Below are 22,841 nucleotides of genomic sequence, written 5' to 3' on the forward strand. Positions count from 1 at the left end.
TCATTTCTGGCATCTACCCACCTTGTGTGAAACATTTGACTTAGTTTCGTGAAGTTGGATTTTTTGGCCCAAAATCAGTATTTTTGATGACCGCGGATATGGAAAACTTTTCAGATTTGAACCATTTTTGGTAAAAACTGAAATGTGTTTTTCTGCCCGAATCCTGACCGTAGTGGGCTGAAATCTCTTGGGGATTCATTCTGGCATCTACCCACCTTGTGTGAACATTTGACTTAGTTTCGTGAAGTTGGATTTTTTGGCCAAAATCAGTATTTTTGATGACCGCGGATATGGAAAACTTTCAGATTTGAACCATTTTTGGAAAAAAACTGAAATGTGTGTTTTCTGCCCGAATCCTGACTGTAGTGGGCTGAAATCTCTTGGGAATGCATTCATGGCATCTACCCACCTTGTGTGAACATTTGACTTAGTTTCGTGAAGTTGGATTTTTTGGCCCAAATCAGTATTTTTGATGACCGCGGATATGGAAAACTTTTCAGATTTGAACCATTTTTGGTAAAAAACTGAAATGTTTGTTTTCTGCCCGAATCCTGACTGTAGTGGGGCTGAAATCTCTTTGGGGATTCATTTCTGGCATCTACCCACCTTGTGTGAACATTTGACTTAGTTTCGTGAAGTTGGATTTTTTGGCCAAAAATCAGTATTTTTGATGACCGCGGATATGGAAAACTTTTCAGATTTGAACCATTTTTGGTAAAAAACTTAATGTGTGTTTTCTGCCCGAATCCTGACTGTAGTGGGCTTAAATCTCTTTGGGGATTCATTCCTGGCATCTACCCACCTTGTGTGAACATTTGACTTAGTTTCGTGAAGTTGGATTTTTTGGCCAAAATCAGTATTTTTGATGACCGCGGATATGGAAAACTTTTCAGATTTGAACCATTTTTGGTAAAAAACTGATGTGTGTTTTCTGCCCGAATCCTGACTGTAGTGGGCTGAAATCTCTTGGGGATTCATTCCTGGCATCTACCCACCTTGTGTGAACATTTGACTTAGTTTCGTGAAGTTGGATTTTTTGGCCCCAAATCAGTATTTTTGATGACCGCGGATATGGAAAACTTTTCAGATTTGAACCATTTTTGGTAAAAACTGAATGTTTGTTTTCTGCCCGAATCCTGAATGTAGTGGGGTGAAATCTCTTTGGGATTCATTTTTGGCATCTACCCACCTTGTGTGAACATTTGACTTAGTTTCGTGAAGTTGGATTTTTTGGCCCAAAATCAGTATTTTTGATGACCGCGGATATGGAAAACTTTTCAGATTTGAACCATTTTTGGTAAAAAACTGAATGTTTGTTTTCTGCCCGAATCCTGAATGTAGTGGGCTGAAATCTCTTGGGGATCATTTCTGCATCTACCCACCTTGTTTGAACATTTGACTTAGTTTCGTGAAGTTGGAATTTTTGGCCAAAAACAGTATTTTTGATGACCGCGGATATGGAAAACTTTTCAGATTTGAACCATTTTTGGTAAAAAACTTAAATGTGTGTTTTTCTGCCCGAATCCTGACTGTAGTGGGCTGAAATCTCTGGGGATTCATTTCTTGCATCTACCCACCTTGTGTGAACATTTGACTTAGTTTCGTGCAGTTGATTTTTTGGCCAAAAATCAGTATTTTTGATGACCGCGGATATGGAAAACTTTTCAGATTTGAACCATTTTTGGTAAAAAACTGAAATGTGTGTTTTCTGCCCGAATCCTGACTGTAGTGGGCTGAAATCTCTTGGGATTCATTCCTGGCATCTACCCACCTTGTGTGAACATTTGACTTAGTTTCGTGAAGTTGGATTTTTTGCCCCAAAATCAGTATTTTTGATGACCGCGGATATGGAAAACTTTTCAGATTTGAACCATTTTTGGTAAAAAACTGAATGTGTGTTTTCTGCCCGAATCCTGAATGTAGTGGCTGAAATCTCTTGGGATTCTTTCTGGCATCTACCCACCTTGTGTGAACATTTGACTTAGTTTCGTGAAGTTGGATTTTTTGGCCCAAAATCAGTATTTTTGATGACTGCGGATATGGAAAACTTTTCAGATTTGAACCATTTTTGGTAAAAAACTTAAATGTGTGTTTTTCTCTGCCCGAATCCTGACCGTAGTGGGCTGAAATCTCTTGGGGATTCATTCTGGCATCTACCCACCTTGTGTGAACATTTGACTTAGTTTTCGTGAAGTTGGATTTTTTGTCCAAAAATCAGTATTTTTGATGACCGCGGATATGGAAAACTTTTCAGATTTGAACCATTTTTGGGAAAAAAACTGAAATGTGTGTTTTCTGCCCGAATCCTGACTGTAGTGGGCTGAAATCTCTTGGGAATTCATTCATGGCATCTACCCACCTTGTGTGAACATTTGACTTAGTTTCGTGAAGTTGGATTTTTTGGCCCAAAATCAGTATTTTTTGATGACCGCGGATATGGAAAACTTTTCAGATTTGAACCATTTTTGGTAAAAAACTGAAATGTGTGTTTTTCTGCCCGAATCCTGAATGTAGTGGGCTGAAATCTCTTGGGGATTCATTTCTGGCATCTACCCACCTTGTGTGAACATTTGACTTAGTTTCGTGAAGTTGGATTTCTTGGCCAAAAAACAGTATTTTTGATGACCGCGGATATGGAAAACTTTTCAGATTTGAACCATTTTTGGTAAAAAACTGAAATGTGTGTTTTCTGCCCGAATCCTGACTGTAGTGGGCTGAAATCTCTTGGGGATTCATTTCTTGCATCTACCCACCTTGTGTGAACATTTGACTTAGTTTCGTGAAGTTGGATTTTTTGGCCAAAAATCAGTATTTTGATGACCGCGGATATGGAAAACTTTTCAGATTTGAACCATTTTTGGGTAAAAACTGAAATGTGTGTTTTCTGCCCGAATCCTGACTGTAGTGGGCTGAAATCTCTTGGGGATTCATTCCTGGCATCTACCACCTTGTGTGAACATTTGACTTAGTTTCGTGAAGTTGGATTTCTTGGCCAAAAATCAGTATTTTTGATGACAGCGGATATGGAAAACTTTTCAGATTTGAACCGTTTTTGGTAAAAACTGAAATGTGTGTTTTCTGCCCGAATCCTGAATGTAGTGGGCTGAAATCTCTTGGGAATTCATTGCTGGCATCTACCACCTTGTGTGAACATTTGACTTAGTTTCGTGAAGTTGGATTTTTTGGCCCAAAATCAGTATTTTTGATGACCGCGGATATGGAAAACTTTTCAGATTTGAACCATTTTTGGTGAAAAACTTAAATGTGTGTTTTCTGCCCGAATCCTGACCGTAGTGGGCTGAAATCTCTTGGGGATTCATTTCTGCTGCATCTACCCACCTTGTGTGAACATTTGACTTAGTTTCGTGAAGTTGGATTTTTTGGCCAAAATCAGTATTTTTGATGACCGCGGATATGGAAAACTTTTCAGATTGAACCATTTTTGGTAAAAAACTGAAATGTGTGTTTTCTGCCCGAATCCTGTCTGTAGTGGGCTGAAATCTCTTGGGAATTCATTCATGGCATCTACCCACCTTGTGTGAACATTTGACTTAGTTTCGTGAAGTTGGATTTTTGGCCCAAAATCAGTATTTTTGATGACCGCGGATATGGAAAACTTTTCAGATTTGAACCATTTTTGGTAAAAAACTTAGATGTGTGTTTTCTGCCCGAATCCTGACTGTAGTGGGCTGAAATCTCTTGGGGATTCTTTTCTGGCATCTACTCACCTCGTGTGAACATTTGACTTAGTTTCGTGAAGTTGGATTTTTGGGCAAAAATCAGTATTTTTGATGACCGCGGATATGGAAAACATTTCAGATTTGAACCATTTTTGGAAAAAAATTGAAATGTGTGTTTTCTGCCCGAATCCTGACTGTAGTGGGCTGAAATCTCTTGGGGATTCATTCCTGCATCTACCCACCTTGTGTGAACATTTGACTTAGTTTCGTGAAGTTGGATTTTTTGGCCCAAAATCAGTATTTTTGATGACCGCGATATGGAAAACTTTTCAGATTTGAACCATTTTTGGTAAAAAACTGAAATGTGTGTTTTCTGCCCGAATCCTGACCGTAGTGGGCTGAAATCTCTTGGGAATGCATTCATGGCATCTACCCACCTTGTGTGAACATTTGACTTAGTTTCGTGAAGTTGGATTTTTTGGCCAAAAATCAGTATTTTTGATGACTGCGGATATGGAAAACTTTTCAGATTTGAACCATTTTTGGTAAAAAATTGAAATGTGTGTTTTCTTCTGCCCGAATCCTGAATGTAGTGGGCTGAAATCTCTTGGGAATTCATTCATGGCATCTACCCACCTTGTGTGAACATTTGACTTAGTTTCGTGAAGTTGGATTTTTGGCCCAAAATCAGTATTTTTGATGACCGCGGATATGGAAAACTTTTCAGATTTGGACCATTTTTGGTAAAAAACTTAGATGTGTGTTTTCTGCCCGAATCCTGACTGTAGTGGGCTGAAATCGCTTGGGGATTCATTTCTGGCATCTACCCAACTCGTGTGAACATTTGACTTAGTTTCGTGAAGTTGGATTTTTTGGCCCAAAATCAGTATTTTTGTTGACCGCGGATATGGAAAACTTTTCAGATTTGAACCATTTTTGGTAAAAAACTGAAATGTGTGTTTTCTGCCCGAATCCTGAATGTAGTGGGCTGAAATCTCTTGGGGATTCATTTCTGGCATCTACCCACCTTGTGTGAACATTTGACTTAGTTTCGTGAAGTTGGATTTTTTGGCCAAAAATCAGTATTTTTGATGACACCGCGGATATGGAAAACTTTTCAGATTTGAACCATTTTTGGTAAAAAACTTAGATGTGTGTTTTCTGCCCGAATCCTGACTGTAGTGGGCTGAAATCTCTTGGGGATTCATTTCTTGCATCTACCCACCTTGTGTGAACATTTGACTTAGTTTCGTGAAGTTGGATTTTTTGGCCAAAAATCAGTAATTTTGATGACTGCGGATATGGAAAACTTTTCAGATTTGAACCATTTTTGGTAAAAAACTGAAATGTGTGTTTTCTGCCCGAATCCTGACTGTAGTGGGCTGAAATCTCTTGGGATTCATCCTGGCATCTACCCACCTTGTGTGAACATTTGACTTAGTTTCGTGAAGTTGGATTTCTTGGCCAAAAATCAGTATTTTTGATGACAGCGGATATGGAAAACTTTTCAGATTTGAACCATTTTTGAAAAAACTGAAATGTGTGTTTTTCTGCCCGAATCCTGAATGTAGTGGGCTGAAATCTCTTGGGAATTCATTGCTGGCATCTACCCACCTTGTGTGAACATTTGACTTAGTTTCGTGAAGTTGGATTTTTTGGCCCAAAATCAGTATTTTTGATGACCGCGGATATGGAAAACTTTTCAGATTTGAACCATTTTTGGTAAAAAACTGAAATGTGTGTTTTCTGCCCGAATCCTGACCGTAGTGGGCTGAAATCTCTTGGGATTCATTTCTGGCATCTACCCACCTTGTGTGAACATTTGACTTAGTTTCGTGAAGTTGGATTTTTTGGCCAAAAATCAGTATTTTTGATGACCGCGATATGGAAAACTTTTCAGATTGGAACCATTTTGGTAAAAACTGAAATGTGTGTTTTCTGCCCGAAACCTGACTGTAGTGGGCTGAAATCTCTTGGGGATTCATTCATGGCATCTACCCACCTTGTGTGAACATTTGACTTAGTTTCGTGAAGTTGGATTTTTTGGCCCAAATCAGTATTTTTGATGACCGCGGATATGGAAAACTTTTCAGATTTGAACCATTTTTGGTAAAAAACTTAGATGTGTGTTTTCTGCCTGAATCCTGACTGTAGTGGGCTGAAATCTCTTGGGGATTCTTTCTGGCATCTACTCACCTTGTGTGAACATTTGACTTAGTTTCGTGAAGTTGGATTTTTTGGCACAAAATCAGTATTTTTGATGACCGCGGATATGGAAAACATTTCAGATTTGAACCATTTTTGGAAAAAAATTGAAATGTGTGTTTTCTGCCCGAATCCTGACTGTAGTGGGCTGAAATCTCTTGGGATTCATTCATGGCATCTACCCACCTTGTGTGAACATTTGACTTAGTTTCGTGAAGTTGGATTTTTTGGCCCAAAATCAGTATTTTTTGATGACCGCGGATATGGAAAACTTTTCAGATTTGAACCATTTTTGGTAAAAACTGAAATGTGGTTTTTCTGCCCGAATCCTGACCGTAGTGGGCTGAAATCTCTTGGAATGCATTCATGGCATCTACCCACCTTGTGTGAACATTTGACTTAGTTTCGTGAAGTTGGATTTTTTGGCCAAAAATCAGTATTTTTGATGACTGCGGATATGGAAAACTTTTCAGATTTGAACCATTTTGGTAAAAACTGAAATGTGTGTTTTCTGCCCGAATCCTGAATGTAGTGGGCTGAAATCTCTTGGGAATTCATTCATGGCATCTACCCACCTTGTGTGAACATTTGACTTAGTTTCGTGAAGTTGGATTTTTTGGCCCAAAATCAGTATTTTTGATGACCGCGGATATGGAAAACTTTTCAGATTTGGACCATTTTTGGTAAAAAACTTAGATGTGTGTTTTCTGCCCGAATCCTGACTGTAGTGGGCTGAAATCGCTTGGGGATTCATTTCTGGCATCTACCCAACTCGTGTGAACATTTGACTTAGTTTCGTGAAGTTGGATTTTTTTGCCAAAATCAGTATTTTTTGATGACCGCGGATATGGAAAACTTTTCAGATTTGAACCATTTTTGGTAAAAAACTGAAATGTGTGTTTTCTGCCCGAATCCTGACTGTAGTGGGCTGAAATCTCTTGGGGATTCATTCCTGGCATCTACCCACCTTGTGTGAACATTTGACTTAGTTTCGTGAAGTTGGATTTTTTTGGCCAAAAATCAGTATTTTTGATGACCGCGGATATGGAAAACTTTTCAGATTTGAACCATTTTTGGTAAAAAACTGAAATGTGTGTTTTCTGCCCGAATCCTGAATGTAGTGGGCTGAAATCTCTTGGGATTCATTCCTGGCATCTACCCACCTTGTGTGAACATTTGACTTAGTTTCGTGAAGTTGGATTTTTTGGCCAAAATCAGTATTTTTGTTGACCGCGGATATGGAAAACTTTTCAGATTTGAACCATTTTTGGTAAAAAAACTGAAATGTTTGTTTTCTGCCCGAACCTGAATGTAGTCGGCTGAAATCTCTTGGGGATTCATTTCTGGCATCTACCCACCTTGTGTGAACATTTGACTTAGTTTCGTGCAGTTGGATTTTTTGGCCAAAATCAGTATTTTTGATGACCGCGGATATGGAAAACTTTTCAGTTTTGAACCATTTTTGGTCAAAAACTGAAATGTGTGTTTTCTGCCCGAATCCTGACTGTAGTGGGCTGAAATCTCTTGGGATTCATTTCTTACATCTACCCACCTTGTGTGAACATTTGACTTAGTTTCGTGAAGTTGGATTTTTTTGGCCAAAATTCAGTATTTTTGATGACTGCGGATATGGAAAACTTTTCAGTTTTGAACCATTTTTGGTCAAAAACTGAAATGTGTGTTTTCTGCCCGAATCCTGACTGTAGTGGGCTGAAATCTCTTGGGGATTCATTTCTGGCATCTACCCAACTCGTGTGAACATTTGACTTAGTTTCGTGAAGTTGGATTTTTTGGCCAAAAATCAGTATTTTTGATGACCGCGGATATGGAAAACTTTTCAGATTTGAACCATTTTTGGTAAAAACTGAAATGTGTGTTTTCTGCCCGAATCCTGACTGTAGTGGGCTGAAATCTCTTGGGGATTCATTGCTGGCATCTACCCACCTTGTGTGAACATTTGACTTAGTTTCGTGAAGTTGGCCTTTTTGGCCCAAAATCCGTATTTTTGATGACCGCGGATATGGAAAACTTTTCAGATTTGAACCGTTTTTGGTAAAAAACTGAATGTGTGTTTTCTGCCCGAATCCTGAATGTAGTGGGCTGAAATCTCTTGGGAATTCATTGCTGGCATCTACCCACCTTGTGTGAACATTTGACTTAGTTTCGTGAAGTTGGATTTTTTGGCCAAAAATCAGTATTTTTGATGACCGCGGATATGGAAAACTTTTCAGATTTGAACCATTTTTGGTAAAAAACTTAGATGTGTGTTTTCTGCCGGAATCCTGACTGTAGTGGGCTGAAATCTCTTGGGATTCATTCCTGGCATCTACCCACCTTGTGTGAACATTTGACTTAGTTTCGTGAAGTTGGATTTTTTGGCCAAAAATCAGTATTTTTGATGACCGCGGATATGGAAAACTTTTCAGATTTGAACCATTTTTGGTAAAAAACTGAAATGTGTGTTTTCTGCCCGAATCCTGAATGTAGTGGGCTGAAATCTCTTTGGAATTCATTCATGGCATCTACCCACCTTGTGTGAACATTTGACTTAGTTTCGTGAAGTTGGATTTTTTGGCCCAAAATCAGTATTTTTGATGACCGCGGATATGGAAAACTTTTCAGATTTGAACCATTTTTGGTAAAAAACTGAAATGTGTGTTTTCTGCCCGAATCCTGACTGTAGTGAGCTGAAATCTCTTAGGGATTCATTTCTGGCATCTACCCACCTCGTGTGAACATTTGACTTAGTTTCGTGAAGTTGGATTTTTTGGCCAAAAATCAGTATTTTTGATGACCGCAGATATGGAAAACTTTTCAGATTTGAAACATTTTTGGTAAAAAACTTAGATGTGTGTTTTCTGCCCGAATCCTGACTGTAGTGGGCTGAAATCTCTTGGGGATTCATTTCTGGCATCTACCTACCTTGTGTGAACATTTGACTTTGTTTCGTGAAGTTGGATTTTTTGGCCCAAAATTAAGTATTTTTGATGACCGCGGATATGGAAAACTTTTCAGATTTGAACCATTTTTGGTAAAAATTGAAATGTGTGTTTTCTGCCCGAATCCTGAATGTAGTGGGCTGAAATCTCTTGGAATACATTCATCGCATCTACCCACCTTGTGTGAACATTTGACTTAGTTTCGTGAAGTTGGATTTTTTGGCCCAAAATCAGTATTTTTGATGACCGCGGATATGGAAAACTTTTCAGATTTGAACCATTTTTGGTAAAAAACTTAAATGTTTTTTTTCTGCCCGAATCCTGAATGTAGTGGGCTGAAATCTCTTGGGGATTCATTGCTGGCATCTACCCACCTTGTGTGAACATTTGACTTAGTTTCGTGAAGTTGGATTTTTTGGCCCAAAATCAGTATTTTTGATGACCGCGGATATGGAAAACTTTTCAGATTTGAACCATTTTTGGTAAAAAACTGAAATGTTTGTTTTCTGCCCGAATCCTGACTGTAGTGGGCTGAAATCTCTTGGGGATTCATTTCTGGCATCTACCCACCTTGTTTGAACATTTGACTTAGTTTCGTGAAGTTTGATTTTTTGGCCCAAAATCAGTATTTTTGATGACCGCGGATATGGAAAACTTTTCAGATTTGAACCATTTTTGGTAAAAAACTGAAATGTTTGTTTTCTGCCCGAATCCTGACTGTAGTGAGCTGAAATCTCTTGGGGATTCATTGCTGGCATCTACCCACCTCGTGTGAACATTTGACTTAGTTTCGTGAAGTTGGATTTTTTGGCCCAAAATCAGTATTTTTGATGACCGCGGATATGGAAAACTTCTCAGATTTGAACCATTTTTGGTAAAAAACTGAAATGTGTGTTTTCTGCCCGAATCCTGAATGTAGTTGGCTGAAATCTCTTGGGAATGCATTCATGGCATCTACCCACCTTGTGTGAACATTTGACTTAGTTTCGTGAAGTTGGATTTCTTGGCCAAAAATCAGTATTTTTGATGACCGCGGATATGGAAAACTTTTCAGATTTGGACCATTTTTGGTAAAAAACTTAGATGTGTGTTTTCTGCCCGAATCCTGACTGTAGTGGGCTGAAATCTCTTGGGGATTCATTCCTGGCATCTACCCACCTTGTGTGAACATTTGACTTAGTTTCGTGAAGTTGGATTTTTTGGCCAAAATCAGTATTTTTGATGACCGCGGATATGGAAAACTTTTCAGAATTGAACCATTTTTGGTAAAAAACTTAGATGTGTGTTTTCTGCCCGAATCCTGACTGTAATGGGCTGAAATCTCTTGGGGATTCATTTCTGGCATCTACCCACCTCGTGTGAACATTTGACTTACTTTCGTGCAGTTGGATTTTTTTGCAAAAAATCAGTATTTTTGATGACCGCGGATATGGAAAACTTTTCAGATTTGAACCATTTTTGGTAAAAAACTTAGATGTGTGTTTTCTGCCCGAATCCTGACTGAAGTGGGCTGAAATCTCTTGAGGATTCCTTCCTGCCATCTACCCACCTTGTGTGAACATTTGACTTAGTTTCGTGAAGTTGGATTTTCTGGCCCAAAATCAGTATTTTTGATGACCGCGGATATGGAAAACTTTTCAGATTTGAACCATTTTTGGTAAAAAACTGAAATGTTTGTTTTCTGCCCCGAATCCTGACTGTAGTGGGCTGAAATCTCTTGGGGATTCATTTCTGGCATCTACCCACCTTGTGTGAACATTTGACTTAGTTTCGTGAAGTTGGATTTCTTGGCCAAAAATCGGTACTTTTTGATGACCGCTGATATGGAAAACTTTTCAGATTTGGACCATTTTTGGTAAAAAACTTAGATGTGTGTTTTCTGCCCGAATCCTGAATGTAGTGGGCTGAAATCTCTTGGGGATTCATTTCTGGCATCTACCCACCTCGTGTGAACATTTGACTTAGTTTCGTGCAGTTGGATTTTTTGGCCAAAAATCAGTATTTTTGATGACCGCGGATATGGAAAACTTTTCAGATTTGAACCATTTTTGGTAAAAAACTGAAATGTGTGTTTTCTGCCCAAATCCTGACTGTAGTGGGCTGAAATCTCTTGGGATTCATTTCTGGCATCTACCCACCTTGTGTGAACATTTGACTTAGTTTCGTGAAGTTGGATTTCTTGGCCAAAAATCGGTACTTTTGATGACCGCTGATATGGAAAACTTTTCAGATTTGGACCATTTTTGGTAAAAAACTGAAATGTTTGTTTTCTGCCCGGATCCTGACTTTAGTGAGCTGAAATCTCTTGGGGATTCATTCCAAGCCTCTACCCACCTTGTGTGAACATTTGACTTAGTTTCGTGAAGTTGGATTTTTTAGCCAAAAATCAGTATTTTTGATGACCGCAGACATGGAAAACTTTTCAGATGTGAACGATTTGTGGTAAAAAACTGAAATGTGTGTTTTCTGCCCGAATCCTGACTGTAGTGGGCTGAAATCTCTTGGGAATTCATTCCTGGCATCTACCTACCTTGTGTGAACATTTGACTGAGTTTCGTGAAGTTGGATTTTTAGGCCAAAAATCAGTATTTTTGATGACCGCGGATATGGAAAACTTTTCAGATTTGAACGATTTGTGGTAAAAAACTGAAATGTGTGTTTTCTGCCCGAATCCTGAATGTAGTGGGCTGAAATCTCTTGGGAATTCATTCATGGCATCTACCCACCTTGTGTGAACATTTGACTTAGTTTCGTGAAGTTGGATTTTTTGGCCAAAAATCAGTATTTTTGATGACCGCGGATATGGAAAACTTTTCAGATTTGAACGATTTGTGGTAAAAAACTGAAATGTTTGTTTTCTGCCCGGATCCTGACTTTAGTGAGCTGAAATCTCTTGGGGATTCATTCCAAGCCTCTACCCACCTTGTGTGAACATTTGACTTAGTTTCGTGAAGTTGGATTTTTTAGCCAAAAATCAGTATTTTTGATGACCGCAGACATGGAAAACTTTTCAGATTTGAACGATTTGTGGTAAAAAACTGAAATGTGTGTTTTCTGCCCGAATCCTGACTGTAGTGGGCTGAAATCTCTTGGGAATTCATTTCTGGCATCTACCTACCTTGTGTGAACATTTGACTGAGTTTCGTGAAGTTGGATTTTTAGGCCAAAAATCAGTATTTTTGATGACCGCGGATATGGAAAACTTTTCAGATTTGAACGATTTGTGGTAAAAAACTGAAATGTGTGTTTTCTGCCCGAATCCTGAATGTAGTGGGCTGAAATCTCTTGGGAATTCATTCATGGCATCTACCCACCTCGTGTGAACATTTGACTTAGTTTCGTGAAGTTGGATTTTTTGGCCAAAAATCAGTATTTTTGATGACCGCGGATATGGAAAACTTTTCAGATTGGAACGATTTGTGGTAAAAAACTGAAATGTGTGTTTTCTGCCCGAATCCTGACTGTAGTGGGCTGAAATCTCTTGGGAATTCATTTCTGGCATCTACCTACCTTGTGTGAACATTTGACTGAGTTTCGTGAAGTTGGATTTTTAGGCCAAAAATCAGTATTTTTGATGACCGCGGATATGGAAAACTTTTCAGATTTGAACGATTTGTGGTAAAAAACTGAAATGTGTGTTTTCTGCCCGAATCCTGAATGTAGTGGGCTGAAATCTCTTGGGAATTCATTCATGGCATCTACCCACCTCGTGTGAACATTTGACTTAGTTTCGTGAAGTTGGATTTTTTGGCCAAAATCAGTATTTTTGATGACCGCGGATATGGAAAACTTTTCAGATTGGAACGATTTGTGGTAAAAAACTGAAATGTGTGTTTTTCTGCCCGAATCCTGACTGTAGTGGGCTGAAATCTCTTGGGAATTCATTTCTGGCATCTACCTACCTTGTGTGAACATTTGACTTAGTTTCGTGAAGTTGGATTTCTTGGCCAAAATCAGTATTTGATGCTCGCGGATATGGAAAACTTTTCAGATTTGAACGATTTTTGGTAAAAAACTGAAATGTGTGTTTTCTGCCCGAATCCTGACTGTAGTGGGCTGAAATCTCTTGGGGATTCATTCCTGGCATCTACCCACCTCGTGTGAACATTTGACTTAGTTTCGTGCAGTTGGATTTTTTGGCCAAAAATCAGTATTTTTGATGACCGCGGATATGGAACACTTTTCAGATTTGAACCATTTTTGGTAAAAAACTGAAATGTTTGTTTTCTGCCCGGATACTGACTGTAGTGAGCCGAAATCTCTTGGGGATTTATTTCTGGCATCTCTTCACCTTGTGTGAACATTTGACTTAGTTTCGTGAAGTTGGATTTTTTTGCAAAAAATCAGTATTTTTGATGACCGCGGATATGGAAAACTTTTCAGATTCGGACCATGTTTGCTAGAAAACTGAAATGTTTGTTTTCTGCCCGGATACTGACTGTAGTGAGCCGAAATCTCTTTGGGATTCATTTCTGGCATCTCTTCACCTTGTTTGAACATTTGACTTAGTTTCGTGAAGTTGGATTTTTTGGCCAAAAATCAGTATTTTTGATGACCGCCGATATGGAAAACTTTTCAGATTCGGACCATGTTTGCTAGAAAACTGAAATGTTTGTTTTCTGCCCGGATACTGACTGTAGTGAGCTGAAATCTCTTGGGGATTCATTTCTGGCATCTCTTCACCTTGTTTGAACATTTGACTTAGTTTCGTGAAGTTGGATTTTTTGGCCAAAAATCAGTATTTTTGATGACCGCCGATATGGAAAACTTTTCATATTTGGACCATTTTTGGTAAAAAACTGAAATGCTTGTTTTCTGCCCGGATCCTGACTATAGTGAGCTGAAATCTCTTGGGGATTCATTGCTGGCATCTACCCACCTTGTGTGAACATTTGACTTAGTTTCGTGAAGTTGGAGTCTTTGGCCAAAAATCAGTATTTTTGATGACCGCGGATATGGACAACTTTTCAGATTTGGACCATTTTTTCTAAAAAACTGAAATGTTTGGTGTCTGCCGGGATACTGACTGTAGTGGGCTGAAATCTCTTGGGGATTCATTGCTGGCATCTACCCACCTTCTGTGAACATTTGACTTAAATACACACTTTGGGTCGCATGGGTGTCTAGTGCGTAAAGCGCTCGCCTCTCATCACCACTGTGGCCCTGGTTCGTTCCGGACTAGGACCATATGTCAGTAGATGTGTGTTGGTTCTCTTCTGTGCCATAAGGTTTTTTCTCCGGGCTCTCTGTTTTTCCTCTTCTGAAAAAACATTAACACTTTTGATCTCTGGCTGTGCTCCCTGGTCGGATATGGGTGATGTCTTCGGCTGCCTAAGGCGCCTTCACAAGCCTGCGGTTCGACCGCGTTTGTAGCCGCATCCTTCGCAATTCAGCTTCTTAGCTGCGAGTAAGGATGATTAGCTTCCTAAACTATAACGGTAAACATTCATCAGGAGCGCGCATGCATGGTTACAATTTGTAAGCACGCTCTTGGACAAAGGAGCATGGGCAACCGGTGTAAAACTGTGATACTACCTCAGTAAATGGCTTGTAAATGTGGTGTCAACAAATGAATCTGTTTATTTTGGCAAAAATAAATTACAGAACTAAAAACCAATTTGATTAGTTTTCTCCTTCTCCCACAGGTTCCTGACAGAGGAGGGCGCCCCCTGGAGGCCACGCCACCACCAGTTGAGATGCCCGCATTCAGACAGAGGACAGAGCAGCCCAAGGGTCAACGACCTCAAAGTGAGTTTCAGCATCTTCCTGCCACTGTGAAATATGAAATTTGATTTGAAAATTCAAATTTAGATTATTGAGTCTGAAACTACTTAACAAACTAAATTAGCAATATTTGTTACCGTAAATCATGGTGTAAATTGTAGCAGTTGAAAAAATTGGGGGGGGGGAGGGGAATGCCAAAAAGATTAGCAGGATAACAGAAATTTGCATTTACGTTTGCATTAACACTTAGTCTGTAAATAGCCTCAAACCATATAACACAGCATCTCAAAAGTGAGAACTTTGAAAAATTCTGCCAATTGAAAGCCTTCATTGTTTGAAATGATTTCCTTTACAGGTGGTCGAGGTGGCAGAGTGCAAGGAGGTAAGATTCAAAACACTCGTCATTTTTACTGTGACTGTACAATCCAATGCATGTTTACCTAGTACATGGACTTGCACATGATGTGCACATCTCGAACATGCAGTGAGACATTGGGGAGATTAACCTGATTTTGCCCATGTTTAAAAAGTGGGCGTGGCTTATAGCCAAATCTGAATCAGTCAATTACCAATTTTAAATATGAATTGCCTTACTAAAGAGATGAAGAAATGTGTTTTCAGTGGAAAAAAAAAACTGGTAATATGGGCACAGGGAGTTTCAGCAAAATGAAAGAGATTGTTGCCATCAGGTAGAAAATATTACTTTCCAGTACCTTGCAATTAATTACACATAGGCCATCAGCCTGGGGGTTTGGCCAGTATCAAATCAGGGCATAAATAATTATAGAGCACATGCGCAAGGTATACCGCCCCTAGAGTGGTAACAAGCATTTTGATGGACATTTTGAGAGAAAAAAGGGTGACAACACCCAAAAAGCTGCCACCGCTTCAATGCTATCACATATTTTCCAACTCTGGAGGTGTTTACCTTGCCAAAAATCGCTATGACGATTATTCCCCTCATCTGATACCGGTGGCCAAACTTTTGGACCGAGGCTGATGGCCTAACACTGTAACAGAGTGTATGGAAGCCTTGAAGCCACTTGCTGCAAGACACGTTTTACCATTTGGCCAAGTCAGATGTGTCCATATCATCACAGAGCTATATTAAATTACTAGAGCGCTGACTCATGTACAAAGAGATTCCGTCTGGGCGCATCCATGTCTGTGCACAAACCTATGGGAAACTCGAAATTGTGTACGTATTTTGTACGGCTCGTTTGTATTCCATACGGTGCGTTAGCGAAGCAGATACGCCCAAAACCGAAACGCACGATCAGCAAATGAGCATTTCATTTTGCTCTACACAAACAGCACAATGCGTGCATGATGATCCACTGCAGATGTTTTTGGCCGTGACGTATTTTGAAGCGTCATGACGCCTTCAAGTTGTTTGCATAAATTCTGCTTGCGGGTTGCATTTAGACTACACTTTTAAAATTCAATCCATCTAATTTCATGGTGTTCTACAAACACGCACATGAAATCAAAATGTCTGCGTCCAGAGCGGCTTCAAAGCGTCTCCGCGCACAAGAATGAGGAGTTAACGCTTTAGTAATTTGATGTAGCTCTATGGTCCGTACTCATTCAAAACCCTATTTGTCCAATATTTCTCTGATTTAGTTAACAACTGGGATTTTTTTTTTTAAACAGGATGGTCTGAAAGAGATGGCGGTGGAAGAGGCGGAGCTAGAGGAGGAGGAGGAGGAAGAGGAGGAGGTTGGAACCATGGGGGTGGGCACCAGCAGGGTCGGGGTGGGTATCAACATGGAGGGAACCAACAAGGTGGGTACCAGCAGGGTGCGTACCAGCAGGGTGCGTACCCGCAGGGCAGTTACCCGCAGGGCAGTTACCCGCAGGGTGGGCACCAGCAGGGCGGGCACCAGCAGGGCGGGCACCAGCAGGGCGGGTACCAGTCGGGCGGATACCAGCAAGGTGGGCACCAGGGGGAGGTGGGGGTCATCAAGGCGGAGGCCACAGAGGAGGGAGGGGCAAAAGAGGCAAGAGAGGTGGAAGGAATTAACAGGCGTCTTGTCTCGAGTCAGTCAGGTTAAAGCTAGCAGTTTGAAAGTACAGCTTTTCTCATATTATAAAAATGGCTAATACATGTAATACCCAAGAGCAGCTTGTCATGTGTTCCTAGTAGACACGCTATATGGCCTGGGTATGCCCAGGTCTTTGAAGTAGTCTTGGTTAAGACGTCGTATACTGGATACGCGATCATCTGCCACAAGGAGGCGTTATTGCAGTGAATGACTGTCACTTATGCACGAACCGCTGCTACAACATCTTGAGAATCTTGTAAAATTTCCCTCTGAATAATGCATTATTCAGGGGGAAACTAGTGCGCATGCACTACGTCTGCAGACAAATACAGTTCTTTTTCGGTCGCACCTGTACTGCATACATGTACGGCAAAAAAGCTGCCGTGAAGTTGCTCAAAAGACTTGTAACATGTTGTATGTATGTTGAATTTTTGAGTATGTATGTTGAATTTTTAAGTTTTGGTCGGACCTGTTGAAAGTTGTAGAAAGCACAGGTTATACACAGAATAGGCGCGACCGCATGGTACAACCGCTACAAGATTCCCAAAACATTGTTGTGATAGTGGTTTGTGGGTGTCAGCGGTTCGTTTTGATAATGCCCTCTTTTGGCGGGTGATCGCATATCAATATACAACAACTTCGTCTGGATCTGGTGACAAGAAGTATTTTGCATTAACTGAGGTCGAACAACATTCGCATGCATAACACAATTGTAAAGGTTGTAGACTGCATAGAGTGTGGAATTCCTGAGATTGGGCCCTCATGGCCTTTCATGATAGAAATGATTGATTGTTAATGACGTACATGTATCAATGATCAACTACAGAAGTACTTGAAATACTGAGAATCATGTTAAAAAAAACAGCTGTGGAGTGTTGCAAAGATAAATTTTATTTTATTTGTTCCCGTTTGTAATTGCATGCGACACAAAGTTAATCATACACAACTTAATCTTTAAAATTCAAAAGAAGTATTTTCTTTTTTGTATTTGGGTAATTCCGTAAAATACACCATACATCCGACCACATGACGCTCCCGTAAAAGGTCATTAATAGGTGGTGGTGTACCTTATTTTGGTCTGTAGTTGTTTTCTTCTCAATAGACATCAGATATTAGTGATGTCACATTCACTTTCCAAACAGCAGCTCATTGAAGTGTCTGGCATGTACATGCACGTCCGAATTTACGGAATTGCCCAATCCATTATTCTCCACATATTGTGTATTCTATATGTTAAAGTGCATTAGGATGAGACTGTCATAGTTGGGTAGTCAGTAAATTATAATTTATGCCTTAACCCTAACTCCCTACTTAGTTTTACTAGGTAGAAACCATGTCCGTCAAAATCCATCACTCACTCTGCTTCACATAATGCTTCAGGACCAAATCCGTTGAAATCCACCACTGGTGCTGGTGGATTTTGATGAAGTTGGTAAGGTTAGGGGTAAAGGAATTTCTGAGCCAGATCAGTCAAGCAGCAGTCAAGCAGCAGTAGTGTCCCCAAACCCAACCATTAAATATTTGGTGTCGTGTTTTGTTTCAACAACCAGAACGTCATTATTCAAAACGGGTTTTTTTTGTTGTGTAGTTTTTTATTGATTGTTTCATATGATACCCCAAAGGTGGATGGGGGTGTCAAATGTTTGAAATTCCTTCGAAATATATGTACACCACTGAACCAAAAATTCCTCCTTATTTGTTTAAGACTCATTGAGGTTTATTAGTTGGTCACAGTTCCGAGTTCACACACTTTCACAAAGGTTAGAAAAATACCTTCACCCTTTGTTTCACAGTAGTTTATATATGTTTATGAATCTTTAATGTTCATACAACTAATCAGTTCAAGTAATAAACTATTTGCCAACAAATAAATGCGACATCAAAAGCAATATTTGTCTTCTACATCAATCGTTTCTTTGGCGAGTTGCTTTAGTGAAATTACTTCTTAAAAAAAAAATCAGAAAATCTTTCTGTTTTTACTGCATGATAAAAAAAAAGATATTGTATGTGTTAATAACTACTATTAATGACTAACTACTACACTGACTATAGATCTCCCTGATACCTTGAATACATCTTTTTTTCTGACAAAATAGATTTCCTGAATACCAGAAAGCAATTTTTTTGGTATAGAAGTTTCCTGAGAAATTGTTATTGCTTATAAATCTGTATCCGATTAAAGAAACTTACATCACCTGAGCTGTGATAAACAAATCTAATTTTGTTTTAAGTTGCTATTTTTATAGAAAGCAACAGTTGTTTACTTTGAACCGAGACCTAAAACAAAAGAATCCGACCATATTCAGTGAGGAAGTTTTGGATATCTTTTGTGCGTTATGGGAGTAAAACAACCCATAATCAGGGTTCGACCTTAATTTTTATTTTCACTAGCCAGCTTGGCTACTGAAACAGATCATAACTAGCCCGTGGGCATTTTCACTAGCCCTCATGGTTTTTTTTTATAGAGCGTGTCTCATAAACAACAATGTGCATACATGTAAAATGTGTACGCTGAGGCAATCTTGTCAGTGTTTTCAATAAACCGATCTAATAATTTAACCCTAAACAGTTAATAAAATTAGACACAAATTGATACAGGTTTGCTTTCTGAATTTAATGATTTATGTATTTCTGTCCTTTCAACTTTGCCCAATATATTTTGACTTGCCAGACGGGCTACTTAAGGAATAGTTTGACCAGCCCGCCGCTGTTTTGACTAACATTTGGCAAGGGGGCTACCACTAAAGTTGAACCCTGCCCTTAACTATAAGGGCGTTAAAAATGTCCAAAATAGAAAAAAGGATGTTTCTTTTCCATGCAGTTATCAATTACTATGGCACAACAAACTCTACAAATGACTACCATGTCATCATGACGAGCCATTTTCGGGACAGCCTTGAGAGATTATGATCACGTTATTATCATCAACTTAAAATAATCCCCCAAACATAACACAGGATATAAATACACACAGCGACATACAGGTCATCCCAAATGCAAACAAATAGAGAGGGTCCAAATAAAATAATAGATAAACGCTTTGCCTGACACAAACAGTGCATGTGCATGAATCAATATTTTGCATGGTCATCAAGATAAACGATAACAGATATTGATGAGTATTTTTAACAATATCAGAGATGAATTCCATGGCACAATTTTCAAATACTGTTATTTTGTTTTGTCGACATTCAAATGAGTTTGAGATTACTTTTTAAAACATTGTTCTTTTTAGACTCCAGCTTAATACTGGGACCTTTTTTAGATTCAATATTTGCATAAAATGCTTGTTTTCAATCACACTTTTAACATAAAAATAACCAAAGGTTTTTGTTTATGATCCTAATCTACAGTCATTCCTCATACTGTTGAACCTGACTCAAATCTGACATTTTTTGTCCGAGTTCTCAAAGCAGGTTTTCTCCAAAACGCAGCCTTAATTATAAGCTGATCAAATTCTTCAATGCCATTTGCACAAGATAAGGTTGCTACTTTACATCGGCCAGCAATTTGATCTTCCTGCCAGCTGCTGGAACAAGCTTCTTCCAATATTCTGCATTTCCCCTGCAAAAGAAAAAAAAACGGAGCAAAGACAAGAAAGCCTTACTTTTTAAACCCTGAAAATTGCATTTTGCAGAAGCCGTTCCTTTGCTTAACCCATTGCTTTCCTTGCAGCCAGCCAACATGTGCACAAGTGTATTTACCATTACATCTGAGGACAAGGCATTGTCATTCCCTTTGCCCCGATAGTATAACACTCTCCCACAGAGCAAGCACACATACTTACATTTGAGGACCGTTTTCAACAACAGATGTGTGTTTGAGGACAACAAATTAAGAATCTGTTGTTCACTGGCTGTGTTGCTGTCCTTGGAATGTATGTAATACAAGAGCATATTGCCAAAAGACAACAAAAAAGTTGTGTGGTCGAGTCATTGTCCAAGTATGCCAAAAACATAAGTAAATCAGGTTGGCGCAGTGGTTTATGGTCCAAGTTCGATTCCTGCCCTGGTCAGTCCCCACTGATTGTCTGGGTTTTCCCCGTTTTTTTTCTGGGGTGTTCCGCCCACCTCTAAAAACTGTAATTTCTTCATTGTCTTCTCTCTGTAGGTTTCTTCAGGCATGCAAGCTACAGTGCCTATGGCACTTTTGAGAAATCATTTTAATAGTTAATCATAATTTATTTATGCATGGGGAACTGTAAGACAGTCTGGTCTGGGCACTTGGGCTCTTGATTATCTGAGTACTTATACCTACATGTATTTGGACTAAGTAACATTATCTTGAAACCACTCATAATATATTCATACTCATTCGAAGTACATGTACTCATTCAAGTTCAACATCATGGTGTTTGAACTTGATGCCTCCTATAAAACGTATAGTAACATTGAGGCCTCATTTAAATGTGCAGGCATGCAACAGGGAATTTGGAAAAAAATGAGGAAACTCCAAACCACACAAGACTTTGTATAGTATTTTTCAATTCGTAATAGCATTCATAAGGAATGGAAAACAAGGAAACCCTTAATATGAAACTGCAAGTAAATGTTATGAAGATGTCAGAATATTCAGTGCCAATGATTCACTTGCTGGAAATAAAACATCTTTTTAACACGTGGTTATCTTCAAATATCTGGAAAAGACATCAGCTTATCGCAGCCCTATTGATAGCTTAATTTTGTTTTTAGGCTTGCAGTACAGCTAGTCTTATCTTGCTTAAAACTTTGTCTAAACAAAGATATTTCCAAAAGCCTCAACAAACATTTTCACCACCAAAACACGATGATGTAGTTGTTTCTATAATGGAGCTTAAAATGATTACAAATGAAGGATTTAGGACTGTAAGGTGTAAATATTGACCGCTTCGAGTGATGTAGTAAAACTTGCCTTCCGAGATGATCCATGATAGGCCATTAGCCTGGGGGTTTGGTCAGAATCAAATCAGGGCGTAAATGATTATAGTGCGCAAGGTATACCGCCTAGAGTGGTGACAAGCATTTTAAATGGACATTTTGAAAAAAAGACACCCAAAAAGCTGCCACTGCTGCAATGCTATCACATATTTTTCAACTCTGGAGGTGTATACCTTGCCAAAAATCGCTGTGACAATTATTCCCCTCATTCCCCTTGATGGCCTTTGAAGCATTCTAAATTTCCCGAGGCGAAGTTGAGTGAAAATAGAATGCTCCATGGATCACCGAGGGAGGCTAATTTGACTGCACCACGAGATAAAGCAGTCAATACTTGTTTTATAACACCTCTCCCACAGATTCTGCTTGATTTTAAGTGATAACTGATTAATTTAATCTAACTGCAATTAAAATGTACTTCAAATTGAATATGAAAATGGGTGAAAGTTTACTTGCACTTGTCCAAACTACCCCTTCACAAAATGTTTGAACCCAGCTCTGTGGCCCCAGCACGCGCATGGGACTAATACGCGCTACGTGCACACCCGTAATGCTTTTACATACACTACCGGTTCTCATTGTATAGTACTTTTCGTTGTGCACAACAAGATGGCAAAAATACTGAATGCCATGTGACACGCTCTCGGCCAATCAAGATACAGAATCTGTGGGTGAGGTGTTATAATATGTTTTGGTCGACCTTTAACTGTGGTTTTAATTGCCAAATCATACCTTTCCCACATCTCCTCAAAAACGCTTTTTTTCAAGATCTCCCATTTGCTGCTCATGTCTGCCCCCGGGATATCTCTACCCCTCTCAGGTGCCAACTGCAATAAACACACGATTAAAGAAATGCAGTGAGAGAGACCTGCTAACAAACGTACTGTATCAGTCATGCGCCCACACGATTCTTTCTTCTGTCCCCTTGCATAAACTATAGGAACACTTCTGTCGTGCATAAAGGTATCTGTCGTGCATAAAGAACCCATAGGTCACAGGGAATACTCGAGTGCTAACTGTGTCTCGGGAAAGTGATACATACGAGGCATTTTGAGTATTTGCATATGATCCTACATGTCTTTCAGTAACTCACAGTGAACCAATCCATTAAACTTTAATTGCCCAATAGGCGCAGTGTGTGTGTGTGCATGCATCTTTGACCGATATTTGCCGTCCGTTGTGTGCAAATTCCTATAAAAAGGCTCATTATACCAATATTAATTAAACGCCAAACGTAAAATACAATTTCTTTTTCTGGCAACTCTTGCAACCCATAGTTTTGAAATCTGTCATCATGCAACTTTTTAAAATGAAATATTTTAAGTTGCATTTTTT

The 22,841-nt window shown here is 39.3% G+C and overlaps 2 protein-coding genes across 2 annotated transcripts in view; one reads left to right on the plus strand and one right to left on the minus strand.

Moving 5' to 3' along the window:
- The first annotated feature begins 11,234 nt into the window (after nt 1-11,234).
- LOC119740487 lies at nt 11,235-17,418 on the plus strand. Its single transcript, XM_038215813.1, has 4 exons — nt 11,235-11,266; nt 14,470-14,572; nt 14,904-14,930; nt 16,202-17,418. Exons 1-4 carry the CDS (start codon nt 11,235-11,237, stop codon nt 16,649-16,651), a joined length of 612 nt encoding a protein of 203 aa, XP_038071741.1. The 3' UTR covers nt 16,652-17,418.
- A 1,790-nt stretch (nt 17,419-19,208) lies between these two features.
- Nucleotides 19,209-22,841, minus strand: part of LOC119736836 (betaine--homocysteine S-methyltransferase 1-like) — a 37,066-nt gene continuing 33,433 nt past the window's right edge. Inside the window, exons 8-9 of the mRNA XM_038210849.1 lie at nt 22,239-22,333; nt 19,209-20,157 (exon numbers count right to left, since the gene is read on the minus strand). Coding sequence (XP_038066777.1) covers nt 20,082-20,157; nt 22,239-22,333 — 171 coding nt within the window. The 3' untranslated portion in view covers nt 19,209-20,081. The remainder of the gene's footprint in view (nt 20,158-22,238; nt 22,334-22,841) is intronic.

Source organism: Patiria miniata, unplaced genomic scaffold (assembly GCF_015706575.1).
Source record: "Patiria miniata isolate m_02_andy unplaced genomic scaffold, ASM1570657v1 HiC_scaffold_10, whole genome shotgun sequence".
Classification (NCBI taxonomy): Eukaryota; Metazoa; Echinodermata; class Asteroidea; order Valvatida; family Asterinidae; genus Patiria; species Patiria miniata.

Coding starts and splice junctions, on each gene's coding strand:
- LOC119740487 (XM_038215813.1), top strand. CDS start 11,235: ATGGAAAACTTTTCAGATGTGAACGATTTGTG. Junction 11,267..14,469: donor TCAGATGTGAACGATTTGTG/GTAAAAAACTGA, acceptor CTTCTCCCACAG/GTTCCTGACAGAGGAGGGCG. Junction 14,573..14,903: donor CAAGGGTCAACGACCTCAAA/GTGAGTTTCAGC, acceptor TTTCCTTTACAG/GTGGTCGAGGTGGCAGAGTG.